We start from the raw sequence: 14,393 nt of genomic DNA, 5'->3' as shown, positions 1-14,393 counted from the left end.
TATAAGGCTTGTGATAAAATGGACTTCATTTAACTTGTTAACCACTCTATTCTGAACACCAAACATTTGATTTGATCAATGTGAATTTAAATTGATGTGAATAAATCAAAGAAGTACGTGCAGATATCATCTATGAATGATTTTCTATGTAACATGAGTTGTGGTCAAGTTCTGGAATAAATTGTTATGAAACAGAAAGTGCCAGCAACAAATAAATAAATTGGTTACCATGTCGATCATAAAACGAAGTTTTGGGAAACTTAATTTTCCTTGAAAATGACGCTTGATCAGAAAATCTTATCTTTGTAGCACACCCTGGCACAAAGAAATTACTTTGTAAGATCTTTTCCATCTTGTCTTTTCATCATGGTTCAGGCTGGTATAAGTCTGTTTTCTGCTTGTCCTGAAAGGCACCTACTCTGATTTGGATAAAGGTTCAGCCTTCAGTCATTTGGATTGATTGAAAATATTTCCTTCCATTGGCCATTAAGAACCACTATAAGATTGAGAAAGTAGAATCTTATTACTGAAGAATACATTGTGTTGAGTGATGACTTTACTCTGTGGGCAAAATAATACCGATACGTGTTAACCATAAAAATTGAAGCAGTATAGAGGAGGAAAAAGTAAAGACAGATGGAAGTGTGGGTCAGAGGATACCGTAACTGGGTCCTCTGCTGAAACCTCAGCGCCTCTCAGGCTGAAATCAAGGCGTCGGCTGGGGTGCCATCTGATTTGAAGCTTCGAGACACTTTCGAAGCTTATTGGTTGTGGGCAGAATTCATTTCTTTGTGGCTTTATGACTGAGATCAGTATTTCTTGCTAGTTATTGGCTAGGTTTCAGTGTCAACTCCGGTAGGCGCCCCTTGAGGACTTGCCAGGTGGCTTCTACCCTCATGAGTTTACTTCTTCAAGGCCAGGAGGAAATTATCTGCGCTGCCTTTTTTTATTTATTTTTATTTTTTAAGTTTATTTTAACCATCAGGTGGGAGTGGCACCTTAATCAAGTAGGTAAATAAAATGAATAAAATGTAGATCTTGTCTAGAAAGAAGTTGCCCAATCATGTAGATAATCAGGAGCATTTTGATGCCTAGGAGAAAGTAAGGGCAGAGGAGGGGAACACATGGTATTAGTGGCTATATTCTGAGACAGAAGTAAATTCTGGCCCCCTTCCCCCCCAAAGGGGTAAGTATAAGCTAGGACAGCTCAGTTAGCTTTCGAGGCAAAAGGACCCAAGGTGATCATGTCAAAATAATCTTACGTTAGAAGATAGGGGTCAGTATGATGGAAAATTATATTGTTTCACATTCATAGAGCATTTAGGGTTTATAAAAACAGGAAACATATGTTTCTATGTCCTTTAATTTGAATGACCTAGCACAGCCCTCTTTCTTACACATCGGTCTCTCTCATTCACTAAACGAGATGACATGTTTCTCACTAATTTCTGAGTTTGTTGAATGTAGAAAAAGCAAATCTTGTCATTGCACCCAGGAAGTGTTCCAAGCCTCACCACCATGTAGGCTGTTGATATTTTTTAAATTAATTCAATATTAAATGGCTTAATTTTGTTAGATATTTCTTCTTTTTCTCAACCTAAAGTTACCATTTTAATAATTTGAATTTTGTTAATTCCACTGAGACACTATTACAATAAGCCTAACTGAGGTTCAAAAGGATATCCCTTTAATATTTAAAAATGGTTTTCCTATCTTGCTTTGATCTTTATTCTACGTAAACATTCTCAGTAATTGTTAACAGTTTCATATTTTCTGCTTGAATAATGCTTTGCTGTCCTAGTCTGGCAATTGGTTTTTGTTGTTGTTGTTTGTTGTTTTGTTTTGCTTTTTCATGATTTTGATTCCTTTAACAAAACACAGTAGTCAAGCTGGAGGCTTATCGAAATAGCATCATGGGACTACCTCCTTTTTTGTTCTTGATATTATGTTCCTATTCATTTAACCAATAGCTAAAATATCAATGATGGCATATTATGCATGCCATTATTTACTTTTATTGGCTTAATGATAAATTGAAATTCTTAACAAAACAGATGGAAATTGAAGAAAATCAATATCATATTGACATAATATAATAGTCAAAGAAGCATGAGACAAGTCACTAAAAATACATAAAAAGATAAAAGAAAACATTGAGCGCAAAGCAGATAAAAAAATGAATAAAATTGGACAAATTAGATAAATAAGGGAATAATTACAGGGAAAATAAATATAGGTTCTCCTGAATGAAAATTATTGTGAGCAGAACTTAATGTCACGTCTCGGTGGTGTTACTATTTGCTCTAATAAACTCCATGGAACTGTGAGAGTTTTTGAGGATTTCACAGGAATTTTTTAAAATTTTCCATTTTCATCCTCAGAGAAAGTGCATAAAATTATGGTCTTATCCTTAAGGGAGAAATAGATCTCCCTTATTTTCCCCAGGTGTGCTGAGACAAAAACCAGATCTGTTGACACAGCAATTAGCAAGTCATTGGAGTCATAGCAGAGGGAATTAATTTAGAAAACAGAAACTACTAAAGGTCCCTGAAAATCTCTATGTTAATGTTAATTTCCTATTGTCTTAGTTTTTCATATTCATATTCAATTTATATTCATATTCATATTCAATTTTATTGTATTTTTCATGGAAGGGAGAGCCATTGACTCTAAAGTTTATATAAAGCACCGTGGCAACCCCATATTTCCAGAATGTAATATTTTCAGTTATTTGTAACATAAAACAAATAGAATAAAAGTGAAAGTAAGTAGTAGTAACGTATTAAAATAGAGAATCAGTGACTTCTGGACAAATGACTTCCAAACACCATGTTTCACAATTGTGTTTAATTTGATGATATATGTTCAAGGTAAAAGATTGGTAAAATATCCTAATGATGCATTACAATGCCTACTAATTATATATACAATGCTGAGAACACCAAAGACCAAAACTCTATAATTACCACTGTGTATGCTTTAAATCCTGACAGAGTCCTTTTTTTTCAGTGAAAAGACTTAAACAGTAAAAAAAAAAATTTAATAAAAAATTATATTACTGTCAAAATAAGAAGAGTAGTTCAAGAAAAAAAAACATATTTTGTTGTACCAAATTTTAAACTGGAACGTAGACTGTCCTAGCTATCCAATTTCAATTTTATTGTATTTTAATTATAGCTTAATTCCACTAGATGTCAGTATTGTGTAAGATCAGAAAATAACTTGCCTTAAAATTTCTCTTGGTGTTTTAACCGCTCCTGCAAAATGAATAAGCCCTACTTAAGCATGTATGTGCATCTACGTGCCATTTTAGTATATGCAACTAATTATCGTTACAAGTTACCCAGAATAATCTACAAGAGTGTGATTCCGAAACTGTGTCTTCACCCACTAATTACAAGTTTTGAAACCGATTCAGAATTGGTATTACCTTGCAAATGTTCTGAAACAATGTTCACCATCTTTGCCACATTCTATATGCATGCACCTCTTCATTTTCGATTTGTCCTTATTCCAGCCATTAGATTTTGAAACAAAGAAGGCATATACTTTTAAAGTAGAAGCCTCCAACCTTCACATTGACCACAGATTTCACTCCGCGGGCCCTTTTAAAGACACAGCCACAGTGAAGATCAGTGTGCTGGATATTGAGGAGCCACCGGTGTTTAGCAAGCCGCTCTATACCATGGAGGTTTATGAAGACACTCCAGTTGGGACCATCATCGGTGCTGTCACTGCACAAGACCTAGATGTGGGCAGTAGTGCTGTTCGGTAAGAAAAAGAAACTTTTCATTTTCTGTGTGTCGGAAGAGAAAGGAAAAACAATGCTCTGTCCAAACCTGCATGGATGATTGAGTTTGGGGAAAATGTTATGCCTTCACGTGATACGTATTAGAGGAAAAGCCACAGGATTTGAACAAAGACATCTGCTATCAGTCCCTGTAGCAGTGGCTTAACAGTGGCATGATGGTGAACATGTTACTCAAGCTAACCAGTCGCAATTTTTCATTTGTAAAAGGCATTTATTAATACAACCTCAAAGGATGAATTCCCATGATTCATGATATGGAGATACTTTCACAGTACCTGAAGTATAGTAGACATTTAATACATTTTTTCAATTACTCAAAAATCTCTGTCTCTTGCTGGAAGTTAGTGTTTGAGAAAGATGGTTTGACCACTTGCCATTTGCAGTTCATTTTTTTCACTGACAATTGTGTCCACTGATGAAAGCAGTTAGAGCCAGTTCTAGGGTAAGATGAATAATGGAATTTCTCAAAGCCCAGACGTTACAAAGAGCTCCTTTTGCTATAAGGCTGCTGGGTAGTGAGTCAACAAAGCCATTGGTAGAGTAAGAAAATAATCTCTCTCTCTCCTTCCTTCCGAAACCCATACATTCCATTTGTACTACTACTGAAAAAGTGGGATTTCCCTTTCCCTCACTTATACATTGATTCTGCGATATAGTTTGAGACTTCCTATTGATTCAACTCTATTTCTTCTGAACCTTTCAATTCCCTGCTAGCTGCCCATATCCCACATGCATACAAGAACTGGGAAAACAAACAAACAAACAAAAAAAAGTAGAAAAGAAAGAGAGAGAGCAGTGTGTGATTTGTTCTGAATCTTCCACCTCTAAGGGGTTAAACCTTCATATACAAAATCAGACCAAAGAAAAATTGGCTTTTGATGCAAAAAACACTATTGACCTAAGGAAAATATATAAACTCATATCTTATAAGACTTTCTGTCATGGGGCAATAATACAAAAAATGCATAAATCATTCAGTGGTTACCTCAACACATTCATAGCATATAGGAAAGTCTCAGGAAATGGCTTCAGAGCAGGTAAGCCTTGTTCTTTGTATTCATATGAATCTATCTCCCAAGATGGTCTGAGTATTCCTCTTCTCGAAACACGTCAGTGGTCAGGAGAGAACGCTAAAGAAGCACCATTTGTCTTGGGAAAGAGAAGAGAAATAGAAACTCCTGAGTGCCCCTACATGTCAGGTTGAATGCTGGTTAATTTCCTCATTGGATTCAAGTTGTTGTTCTACATTGAAATTCTCTATGATACATACAGTAAATGAGAATTCTGGAACATAGTGAAACATGACATCTAGAGAACAGGCTAAGTTATTTAATTTACTGTATGTTCTATCTTTGAAGACTGATCAAAGCATGATGGGATCAAAATATTTATAAAATATGAACTTAATGCAGTATGTCAAAAACAAAACCAAACAAATCGGAGAATTTATAAGGAAACCCATCACCTGGCAAAGGTGGGAGGGTGGTGAGGGTTTCAGATTTCCAAATACAAGAACATGTTTAGAGTTAAGATACTGGTGTGAGGAATAAAGGAAATCTATGTTTTAGAGAAACAATTCAACTGTAAGACTGGTTTTGTTGTTGTTGTTGTTGTTGTTGTTGGGGGGGGGGAGGTTACTGTCACGCGAGCTAGTGTCCGACAAGAGCTACTGTATATGGAAAAAAGCGGCATCACTAGTCTTCCTTCTAATGGGTAGCAGCCTGACTCACCAAAGCTGTAGACCCAGATGGATCTAATTGATCCCCGTGAGGGGTTGTCAAAAGACAGAGCCGCTTTTGAGTCAACATGAAAGCTCTCTTCCTTCCATGTCCTTGGAGTAAACAATAAGCTTGAATCATGTCAGTTGAGGAAACATAGGGTATGAATCATCGTATTTTGGGCCTGAAAACATGTTTGCTCACTTAAAAATGAGAGTAAAAAGATGTTGTGAAAAATAAGCATCAAAATGTGTAATTACCTAACATTTAGGTACACTTTGTTTCCCTTTGCTTCACTGTCTTTTCACAGGGTTACTGTACGAGGCATTAATTCAGAGCTACATTATTCCATACCAGTGGGTATTTTATTACCTTTTTAAGGTTTATTTATTTATTTTCAGAAAAGAGAGAGAGAGAGAGAGAGAGAGAGACCACAAGCGGGGGAGGGGCAGAGAGAGAATTCCCAGCAGGCTTCATGCTGTCAGTGCAGAGCTCGATCCCATGTACTGTGGGTTCATGACCTGAGCTGCAATCCAGAGTCGAATGGTTAACTGACTGAGCCACCGAGGCACCCCAGTATATTATTTTATTATCACTGAGCCCAGAATAAAGAACCAGAATGCAATGGCATTAAGCAAGGATTAAAACAATTTTGAAGAAAGGTACAGTTGGGTGTGATAACCTCAAATGTAGTTGACCCTTGAACAATGTGGAGGTTAGTGTCTCTAACCTGCTGCATAGTTGAAAATCCACACGTAACTTGACTCCCCAAAATCTCTAATAGCCTACTATTGACCAGAACCCTCATGATTAATGTAAGCAGCCATTAACATATATTTTGTATGTTATATATATTATATACTGCATTCTTAAAGTAAGCCAGAAAAATAAAACGTATTAACAAAAGCATGAGGATGATAAAATACATTTACAAAACTGTTTTGTACGTATCAAAGAAGACCCTCATATAAGTGGACCTGTGCCGTTGAAACCTGTGTTGTTCAGGAGTCAACCGTATACCATATCTGGTCCCCCCCCATCCCAAGCTTAATTTCTCATTATTGTTTCCTTTACTCTTCTAGCCTTTGCTATTAGATACATTGATTTCCTGTCTCTAATGTTCTGTATCCTTTGACCCTCTTATTATATAGTTTATGAGAACAGTTTCTTGTGAGTCAAGTGAGAATGAGTTTGCCCACCACTGGTGAAGTGAGGGATTTTCACAACAGTAGTCTCTTAAGCTTAGAAATGAAATTTAAAATATATGATCACTATTCAGTTACATGAAAATTAACATTTGTCTTGAGTATGAGTGATTTGAGCTACAGAGAGATTTTAGTGGATAATTTTGTTCAGTCTGCCATGTTTCTTTTGTTACAAAGATGTAAACTTCTTAGTTATCCTATGAATTTTAAAAGAAAATTTAATCTAATTAATTTTATGTATAAAATGGGAAAAGGGATAATTCAATTCTAAACTCAGTCTATGTAAGAAGTATGGGATGATAAGAATCTGATGACTCAAAGTAAAATGTATTTTGTGCATATAAACTTCCATATATAAGTTCAAAATTACATAATTTAATTGAACAACTAAAATGCTCCTTATTCATGTAACCTTCTGTTTAACGGTATTTGTAACCAAAACCTACCACTTAAATCAAGTAGTAAAATCAATTAATAAACAGAAAACCATTATCAATTACCATAAGTAGATTGTGATATTTAAAATAATTAATAACTTGGCATTAAAATAGAAATGTTTATCTGTGTCCTGCTTAAAATTATCTTAAATCCTAAATTTGGTCTGTTCACCAGAGTTTTGGGAAAAAAAATCTGTAATCAACTGGCATTGATTTTTTCATCATGAATTAAGAGACTATGAGTGTAGCTGATTTTTATTTGAGAGACATTTCCAATACATCAAAAATCTTATTATATGGACAGGAAGTTGAGCTCAACTACAAAACACCCTTAGGAAGTGAGAGGAAAAAGAGACCCAGCTTATCAAATACCATCTGGTAGCAACATATATAATTTATTTTCAGTGGTAATTAAATGGTAAAAATTCGGGCTGCCTGGGTGGCTCAGTCAGTTGATCGTCCAACTTCGGCTCAGGTCATGATCTCATGGTTCCTGAGTTCGGGCCCCGCATCAAGCTCTGTGCTGACATCTCAGAGCCTGGAGCCTGTTTTGGATTCTGTGTCTCCCTCTCTCTCTGCCCCTCCCCCTCATATGCTGTGTCTCTCTCTGCCTCTCAGAAATAAAGCAAAAACTAATAAAAAAAGATTTGAAAAAATGATAAAAATTCAGGGGTGTCTGGGTTGCTCAGTCAGTTGAATGTCCGATTTTGGCTCAGGTCATGATATCATAGTTCGTGAGTTCAAGCCCCACATGGACTCACTGCTGTCAGTGCAGATCCCACGTCAGATCCTCTTTCCCCATCCTCCCATTTTTGCACTCCCTGCCTCTCAACGACACGAAACAAAACAAAACAAAAAACAGGCAAAACTTCAAAATTCAAAAAGTCGCCCACTCCCAGACATTAATACATTCAGCCTCTACTGCAGTGTCTAAATTCCACATTCCCCTTTTCCCCCTAAGTTTCTTTGAATCTTTCCATAATACCAGGTTCTCTCTACTTCTTATTCTCATATTTACATCATTTGTGTGCCATATCTTTATTTTTTCACATCTTTAATTTTTCATTCTCCACTTTCATTTTCATTTATTTAGTGAGATTTTTGTACGATTAAATGATGAAGTATTGGTATAAATTTTTTTTTACATTTTTAATTTATTTATTAAGTTTTTCATAGATGTCTTGCATTTTTTTGATGTTTATTTATTTCGAAGGAGAGCATGAGGGGGAAGGGGCAGAGAGAGAAGGAGACCCAGGATCCGAAGCAGGCTCCAGGCTCTGAGCTGTCAGCACATAGCCTGACACAGGGCTTCAACCCATGAGCTGTGAGATCATGACCTGAGCTGAGGTCGGATGTTTAACTGACTGAGCCACCCAGGCACCCCAGATTTTTACATTTTAGCATTTTTAGAGAAGTTTAAGTTCACAGCAAAACTTAAGTTTGCAGAGATTTCCCCGATATCCTTTGCCAGCACACATGCATAGGCTCCTGCATGACTGATGTCCACCAGAGTGGTACGTTTGTTCCAACTGAACCTACACATCATAATCGCCCACAGTCCATAGTTTACCTTAGGATTCACTCTTGGTTCTGTACATTCTGGGGGTTCAAGTACATGTATAATGACCTGTATCCATCAGTAGACATCATGCAGAGTATTTTCACACTAAAATCCCCCAGGCTCTGCCTATTCATCCCTCCCCCAGCCCTACCAAGCCCTGTATGTCAATTACATATTTATTGCCTCTATAGTTTAACTTCTCCAGAATGTCATATAGTTGGAGTCATAGAGTATGTAGGCTTTCCAGATTGACATCTTTCTCTTAGTAACATACATAAAAATTCCTTCCTACCTATTTATGGCTTCCTAGGCCACTTCTTTTTAGTGTTGAATACTATTCTGTTGTCTCGATGTACCAGAGTTTATTTGTCCACTCACTTACTAAAGAAGATCTTAATTATTTTCATGTCTTGGCAATTACTGATGAAGCCATATAAATATCTATGTGTAAGTTTGTATGTGGAAATACATTTTCAGCTCCTTTGTGTAAATACCAAGAAGTGCATTTGCTGGAGCATATGGTGAGATAATGCCTAGATTTGTAAGAAGCCACTACTTTGTCATCTAAAGTGGCTGCGCCATTTTGCATTGCCACCAGCCATGAATGCAAGTTCTGGTTACTCCACACCCTCACCAGCATTTGGTGTTGTCAGCATTCCAAAGTTGGGACATCCTAATAGGTGTGTAGTAATATCTCATAGTTGTTTTAATTTGCTGATGAAAGAGCTTGATAGGACATCTGTTTACATGCCTATTTGACATCTGTATAGCTTCTTTGGTAAGATTTGTTAAATTCTTTGACCAGTTTTTAAAATAAGTTTTTGTTTTCATATTGTTGAACTTTATGAATGCTATTTTTTTTCCCCAGTGCAATCAAAATGAGCAGGGGATTTTAGTAAGGGTTGCCTTTCTTTCATAGTGTCAACTCCAGATAAGATCCTATTGTAAGCCGGACATTTTGATGGATGAACAGTTTGATAAAAGCATGTCTAAAGCTTCATATACTCAATTATCCGAGTTTCTGCCTAATGGCTGCCCAAGAATATCAAGCAGATATTATAGATATGCAAATAAAGTCATTGATAAACATATGCAACTCAGATATACCATTAAGTGATGTTCAGCTCAGAATTAGCATTCAGAAATCTGAAAATGAGATTCACCAAAATTCACCCTTTCTCTTTACCTTTGTTCACACAATTCTATTCCCTACATAAAATAGTTTCTCACTCTCTATTTCATCTTCTTCATCCTAGAATTCTGCCATCTTAGGTGGCAAAGCCATATATATATGAATAGGCAATAATATATATATATGTGTATATATATATATATACACACACACACACACGTACACATACACACACACACACATATATATATATATATACATATATACATATATATATATTCTAACTCACTTCTCCTTCCTCTCAATCTTGTGTTTTTCCTATTTTTCATATTCACTAAAGACACCAACCATATTGAACTCTATCATGGTACCTACCATTTTTAGCTTATTGAATAAATATGTATTCACTTTTTAACCACCATCTACAAATACATGAAATAAAAAGATACTTGATAGTAATATTTCCTTATTCTCTTACATACTACATGTAAAATTCTCTTAATATATTTATACTAATATATAATGAAATGTAGAGTATGTATGTATGTATATATGTGCATTTGATTTTTCCAAATTGACCATAAACAGATCTAGGTATATAAACATAATAGGTCTTTTGGTTTTTTAAAGGTTTGAAGACCTGGGTGTTTAGATATAATCTTTATTGAGCCTTATCTCTATATTATTATCTCTATCTCTCTCTATATAGAACCATCTTAACACAATGAAGTCAAGAGTATACTCTTTCTTCCTCCTTCTCCTCCTCCTCCCTTCTTCTTCTTCTTCTTCTTCTTCTTCTTCTTCTTCTTTTTTGTAAATGTTTTTTCAGATCCTTAGCTTTTATAAATAGAGTTAATGGAAGCTAAATGTCATCAGTACCTTTGCAAGTAGACACCATACAAAAATCAACTTTGGACAAATAATTCTCTTGAGGGTCCTAAACACAACACAGTAGTAAAAAAGTCAATAGGGCAACCTCACCAGATATTAACACTTAAAGCTGCTACTGTAGTGCCTAAATTCCATAATTCTTTCTACTTTTTCCCTGAGTTTATTTGAAATATTCCATAATATAAGGTTCTATCTGCTTTCCCCCCATGTCTATCATTTGTACATATTATCCCTGTTTTTTCATTTAATATTTTCTGTATTCTTTATAGTTATTTTCCCTGCATCTTTTTAGTGATCTAAAAATTTGCAATATATATTTTGGTGATACTTAATCCTAGGTAGTGTTAAAGGTCAGGTTGTCTCCGCTTAGAATTAATGAAGTGATTCATGAAAGATAGTTTCTGATAAAGAGAGTAACACATGATTTCTTTTTCTTAAAGTGAGGTTTAAAAATGCTTCATTATGTAGAGTCCAATTTCTCATTTTGTACAACTCTAATCACCCTTTTGTATTCTGGTTTTTATTATTTAGCAGAGAGCAAACTAATTTTATATTTATGGACTGTTTTCTTAGAAAATACTGAAGACTCAGATAGCAATTGGGAGAAAACATTTTATCCATAAGGTTATATAAAATATTCATTAAGATAAAACAGTTAATCCTTTTTGAGCACTGCTTGCCTTATCTCTTTACTTTAGCATTCACAATGTGAATTTTAATATATATATATTTGCAAAAGACACATCTGATAAAGGACTGTTCTCTAAAATATACAAGAATTCTTTAAAGTCAAGGGTGAAGGAGATGAAAGAGAAGGTGAGAAACTATTTTAATCGAAGGGAATGGAATTGTGTGAACAAAAGTAAAGAGAAAAGTTGAGTTTGGGTGAATTTCATTTTCAGATTTCTTAACGCTAGTTTTCAGTTATGTAATTTATCAGAGACTGGATTTACATATCTGTAATCTCTCCTTGATCTTCACTAGCAGAAACTCAGCAGAAGCTACCCCCAGTGAGACACCTGAGTATGTATAAGCTTTAGACATGCTCTTATCCAATTATTTATCCATCAGAATCTCCCATTTACAAGCAGATCTATGGTGAGGTTGACAATGTTAGAGAAAGGCAACACCTTTACTAGAATTCCCTGCTTATTTTCATTGCACTGGGAATGAAAGAAGCATTCCCTCTAAATTTACATCAATGAAATGATGAAGAATAATTCATTTGAAAGGTTGTCGATAGAGAAGATAGAGATTTTAACTTGCCATGAAGAATGAGAAATTCCTTTGTGGATAAGCTTATTTTGCTTTCCTCAAATGACCAATCCATTGACAATCAATAAAAAGGAGCTACTGCAAAGAACGTGCACAAAATGGACAAGTTTACTTTTATTTACTTTGGGTGCCACCAATATATAGTGAATTTGATAACCATCAGTATATAGTGACATTGTAATAGCTAATTTGTTCCTGGCTTTGAGCCGGGCACTTTGGTGAGTTTTGTTGAAACATTATAACTGACGTTATTTTATAGAGGGAGAAACTGAGGCGTAGGAAGATCCAATTATGTCTTCAGTAAGGATGAGAATAGGATTTAACGATAAGCAGCCAGATTCTAAACGGAGAGCTAAGTGTTTCCCTTTTTCAGTGCAATTGAAATACTCACCTAAGTTTTTGAGTTGCTTTGCAATTTTAAGAAAATTGTTGAAAATATAATTAAAATTTCAAAGTTTTGAGTAGCTTATTAAACAAAATTTGGTAGAAAGCCAAAACAAGTCAGTAAAAATGTACAATATTTAATCCCTTAAATATGGTAACCATGGACTATATTATACACTCGAAAGTATTCTAAACACTTTATTTATGTTACCCTGATTTAATTTATTTTAATGTTTCTATTTATTTTTGAGACAGAGGGAGACAGAGCATGAGCAGGGGAGGGGCAGAGAGAGGGGGAGACACAGAATCTGAAGCAGGCTCAGGCTCTGAGCTGTCGGCACGGAGCCTGACGCAGGGCTCAAAGTCACTGAGTGTGAGATTACAACCTGAACCAAAGTCGGACACTTGACTGACTGAGCCACCCAGGCGTCCCTGTGTTACTCTGATTTAAATCTTACACCAACTTTAACTAAATCTGAAAAATGTTTAATTGAACTGACACCATTGACATTTATCAGGCTGGAAAAGCAAAAACCAAAATATACGGTTGTTTTATTAACGAATTTTTGGTATGTATTGAAGTAAAATTTTATTATTTGAGATTCAGTGCCTTTCATTTTTTTTAGACAACCACAAATTTCTTATAAGATTTAGACAAAATTGAGGATTTATTGACAAAATTCAGTGGATCTGTGATACAGACTTACAGGTCTAATTTTTATGTGGATTGACCAATCCATTGTTGAATTTGCTTTTATTTTTAGACAAAATTTTATGTTATTCTAGTGATACACTCAAGGAAATCTCAATGGCTAAGCGTCCAGATACTAGTTAGGGTGATGTGTTACTTTGAAGGCTATCCTATTATATTTCATGCTAACTCCTCAAAGTGACAAAACATCCAAATTTATATATTTTTTTTATAACTGACTTTTTGCATTTACCTTTTGCCTGCTGGAGGTTTCATTCTTTGCTTTATCTTGAAATGCTCAGGGAGTACCCCATATACAGCACACACATTTTATAGCTCATTCCCTTCTCTCTATAATTTCTTTAATTGCTTTTATAAATAGACTTTTCTCACATTTATTTGAAATTTCATATTATTTTGATTTTTAAAGATCAGTTTCTTTATTTTATTATTTTCATAAGTTTTATTTAAATCCAAGTTAGTTGACATATAGTGTAATTTAGTAATTCATAACTTACATATAATACCCAATGCTCATCCCAGCAAGTGCCTTCCTTAATGCCCATCACCCATTTAGCCCACCCCCTACCGAATACCCCACCAGCCACCTTTAGTCTGTTCTCTGTATATGAGTCTCTTATGGTTTGTCTACCTTTCTCTTTTTGTCTTAGTTTTTCTCCCCTTCCCCTATGTTTATCTGTTTTGTTTCATAAATTCCACATATGAGTGAAATCACATGATATTTGTCTTTCTCTGATTTACTTATTTTACTTAGCACACTTTTACTTAGTACTTTACTTAGTACACTCTAGTCCCAACCATGTTGTTGCAAATGGTAAGATTTCTTTCTTTTTGATCACTAATTTTCATTACACACACACACACACACACATCTTCTTTATGCATTCATCCATTGATGGACATTTGGGCTCTTTGCATACTTTGGCTACTGTCGATAGTGCAGCTATAAACATTGGAGTGCATGTGCCCCTTCGAATTAGCATCTTTGTGTCCTTTGGATAAATCCCTAGTAGTGCAGTTGCTGGGTCATGGGGTAGTTCTCTTTTTATTTTTTGAGGAACCTCCATTCTGTTTTCCACAGTGGCTGCACCAGTTTGCATTCCCACCAGCAGTGCACAAGGGTTCCCTTTTCTCCACATCCTTGCTAACAAAGGATCAGTTACTTTAAATATATCATAGATATAAAAAACCTCTCCCTAGAAAATATTATAAGACTAGTTGATGAGTTAAGAGAATGTGAGTAATTTTCAGAAGTAAAGGAGCTAAA

At 35.2% G+C, this 14,393-nt stretch overlaps 1 protein-coding gene across 1 annotated transcript in view; it reads left to right on the top strand.

Annotated features, from left to right (window-relative positions):
* The window catches only part of CDH12 (cadherin 12), a 1,058,455-nt gene that overhangs the window by 1,007,064 nt on the left and 36,998 nt on the right, over positions 1–14,393 (top strand). Inside the window, exon 9 of the mRNA XM_040492478.1 lies at positions 3,518–3,771. Coding sequence (XP_040348412.1) covers positions 3,518–3,771 — 254 coding nt within the window. The remainder of the gene's footprint in view (positions 1–3,517; positions 3,772–14,393) is intronic.

Source organism: Herpailurus yagouaroundi, unplaced genomic scaffold, assembly GCF_014898765.1.
Source record: "Herpailurus yagouaroundi ecotype Mexico unplaced genomic scaffold, PumYag 29, whole genome shotgun sequence".
NCBI classification, from domain to species: Eukaryota; Metazoa; Chordata; class Mammalia; order Carnivora; family Felidae; genus Herpailurus; species Herpailurus yagouaroundi.
This window is presented reverse-complemented; position numbering and strand designations above follow the sequence as displayed.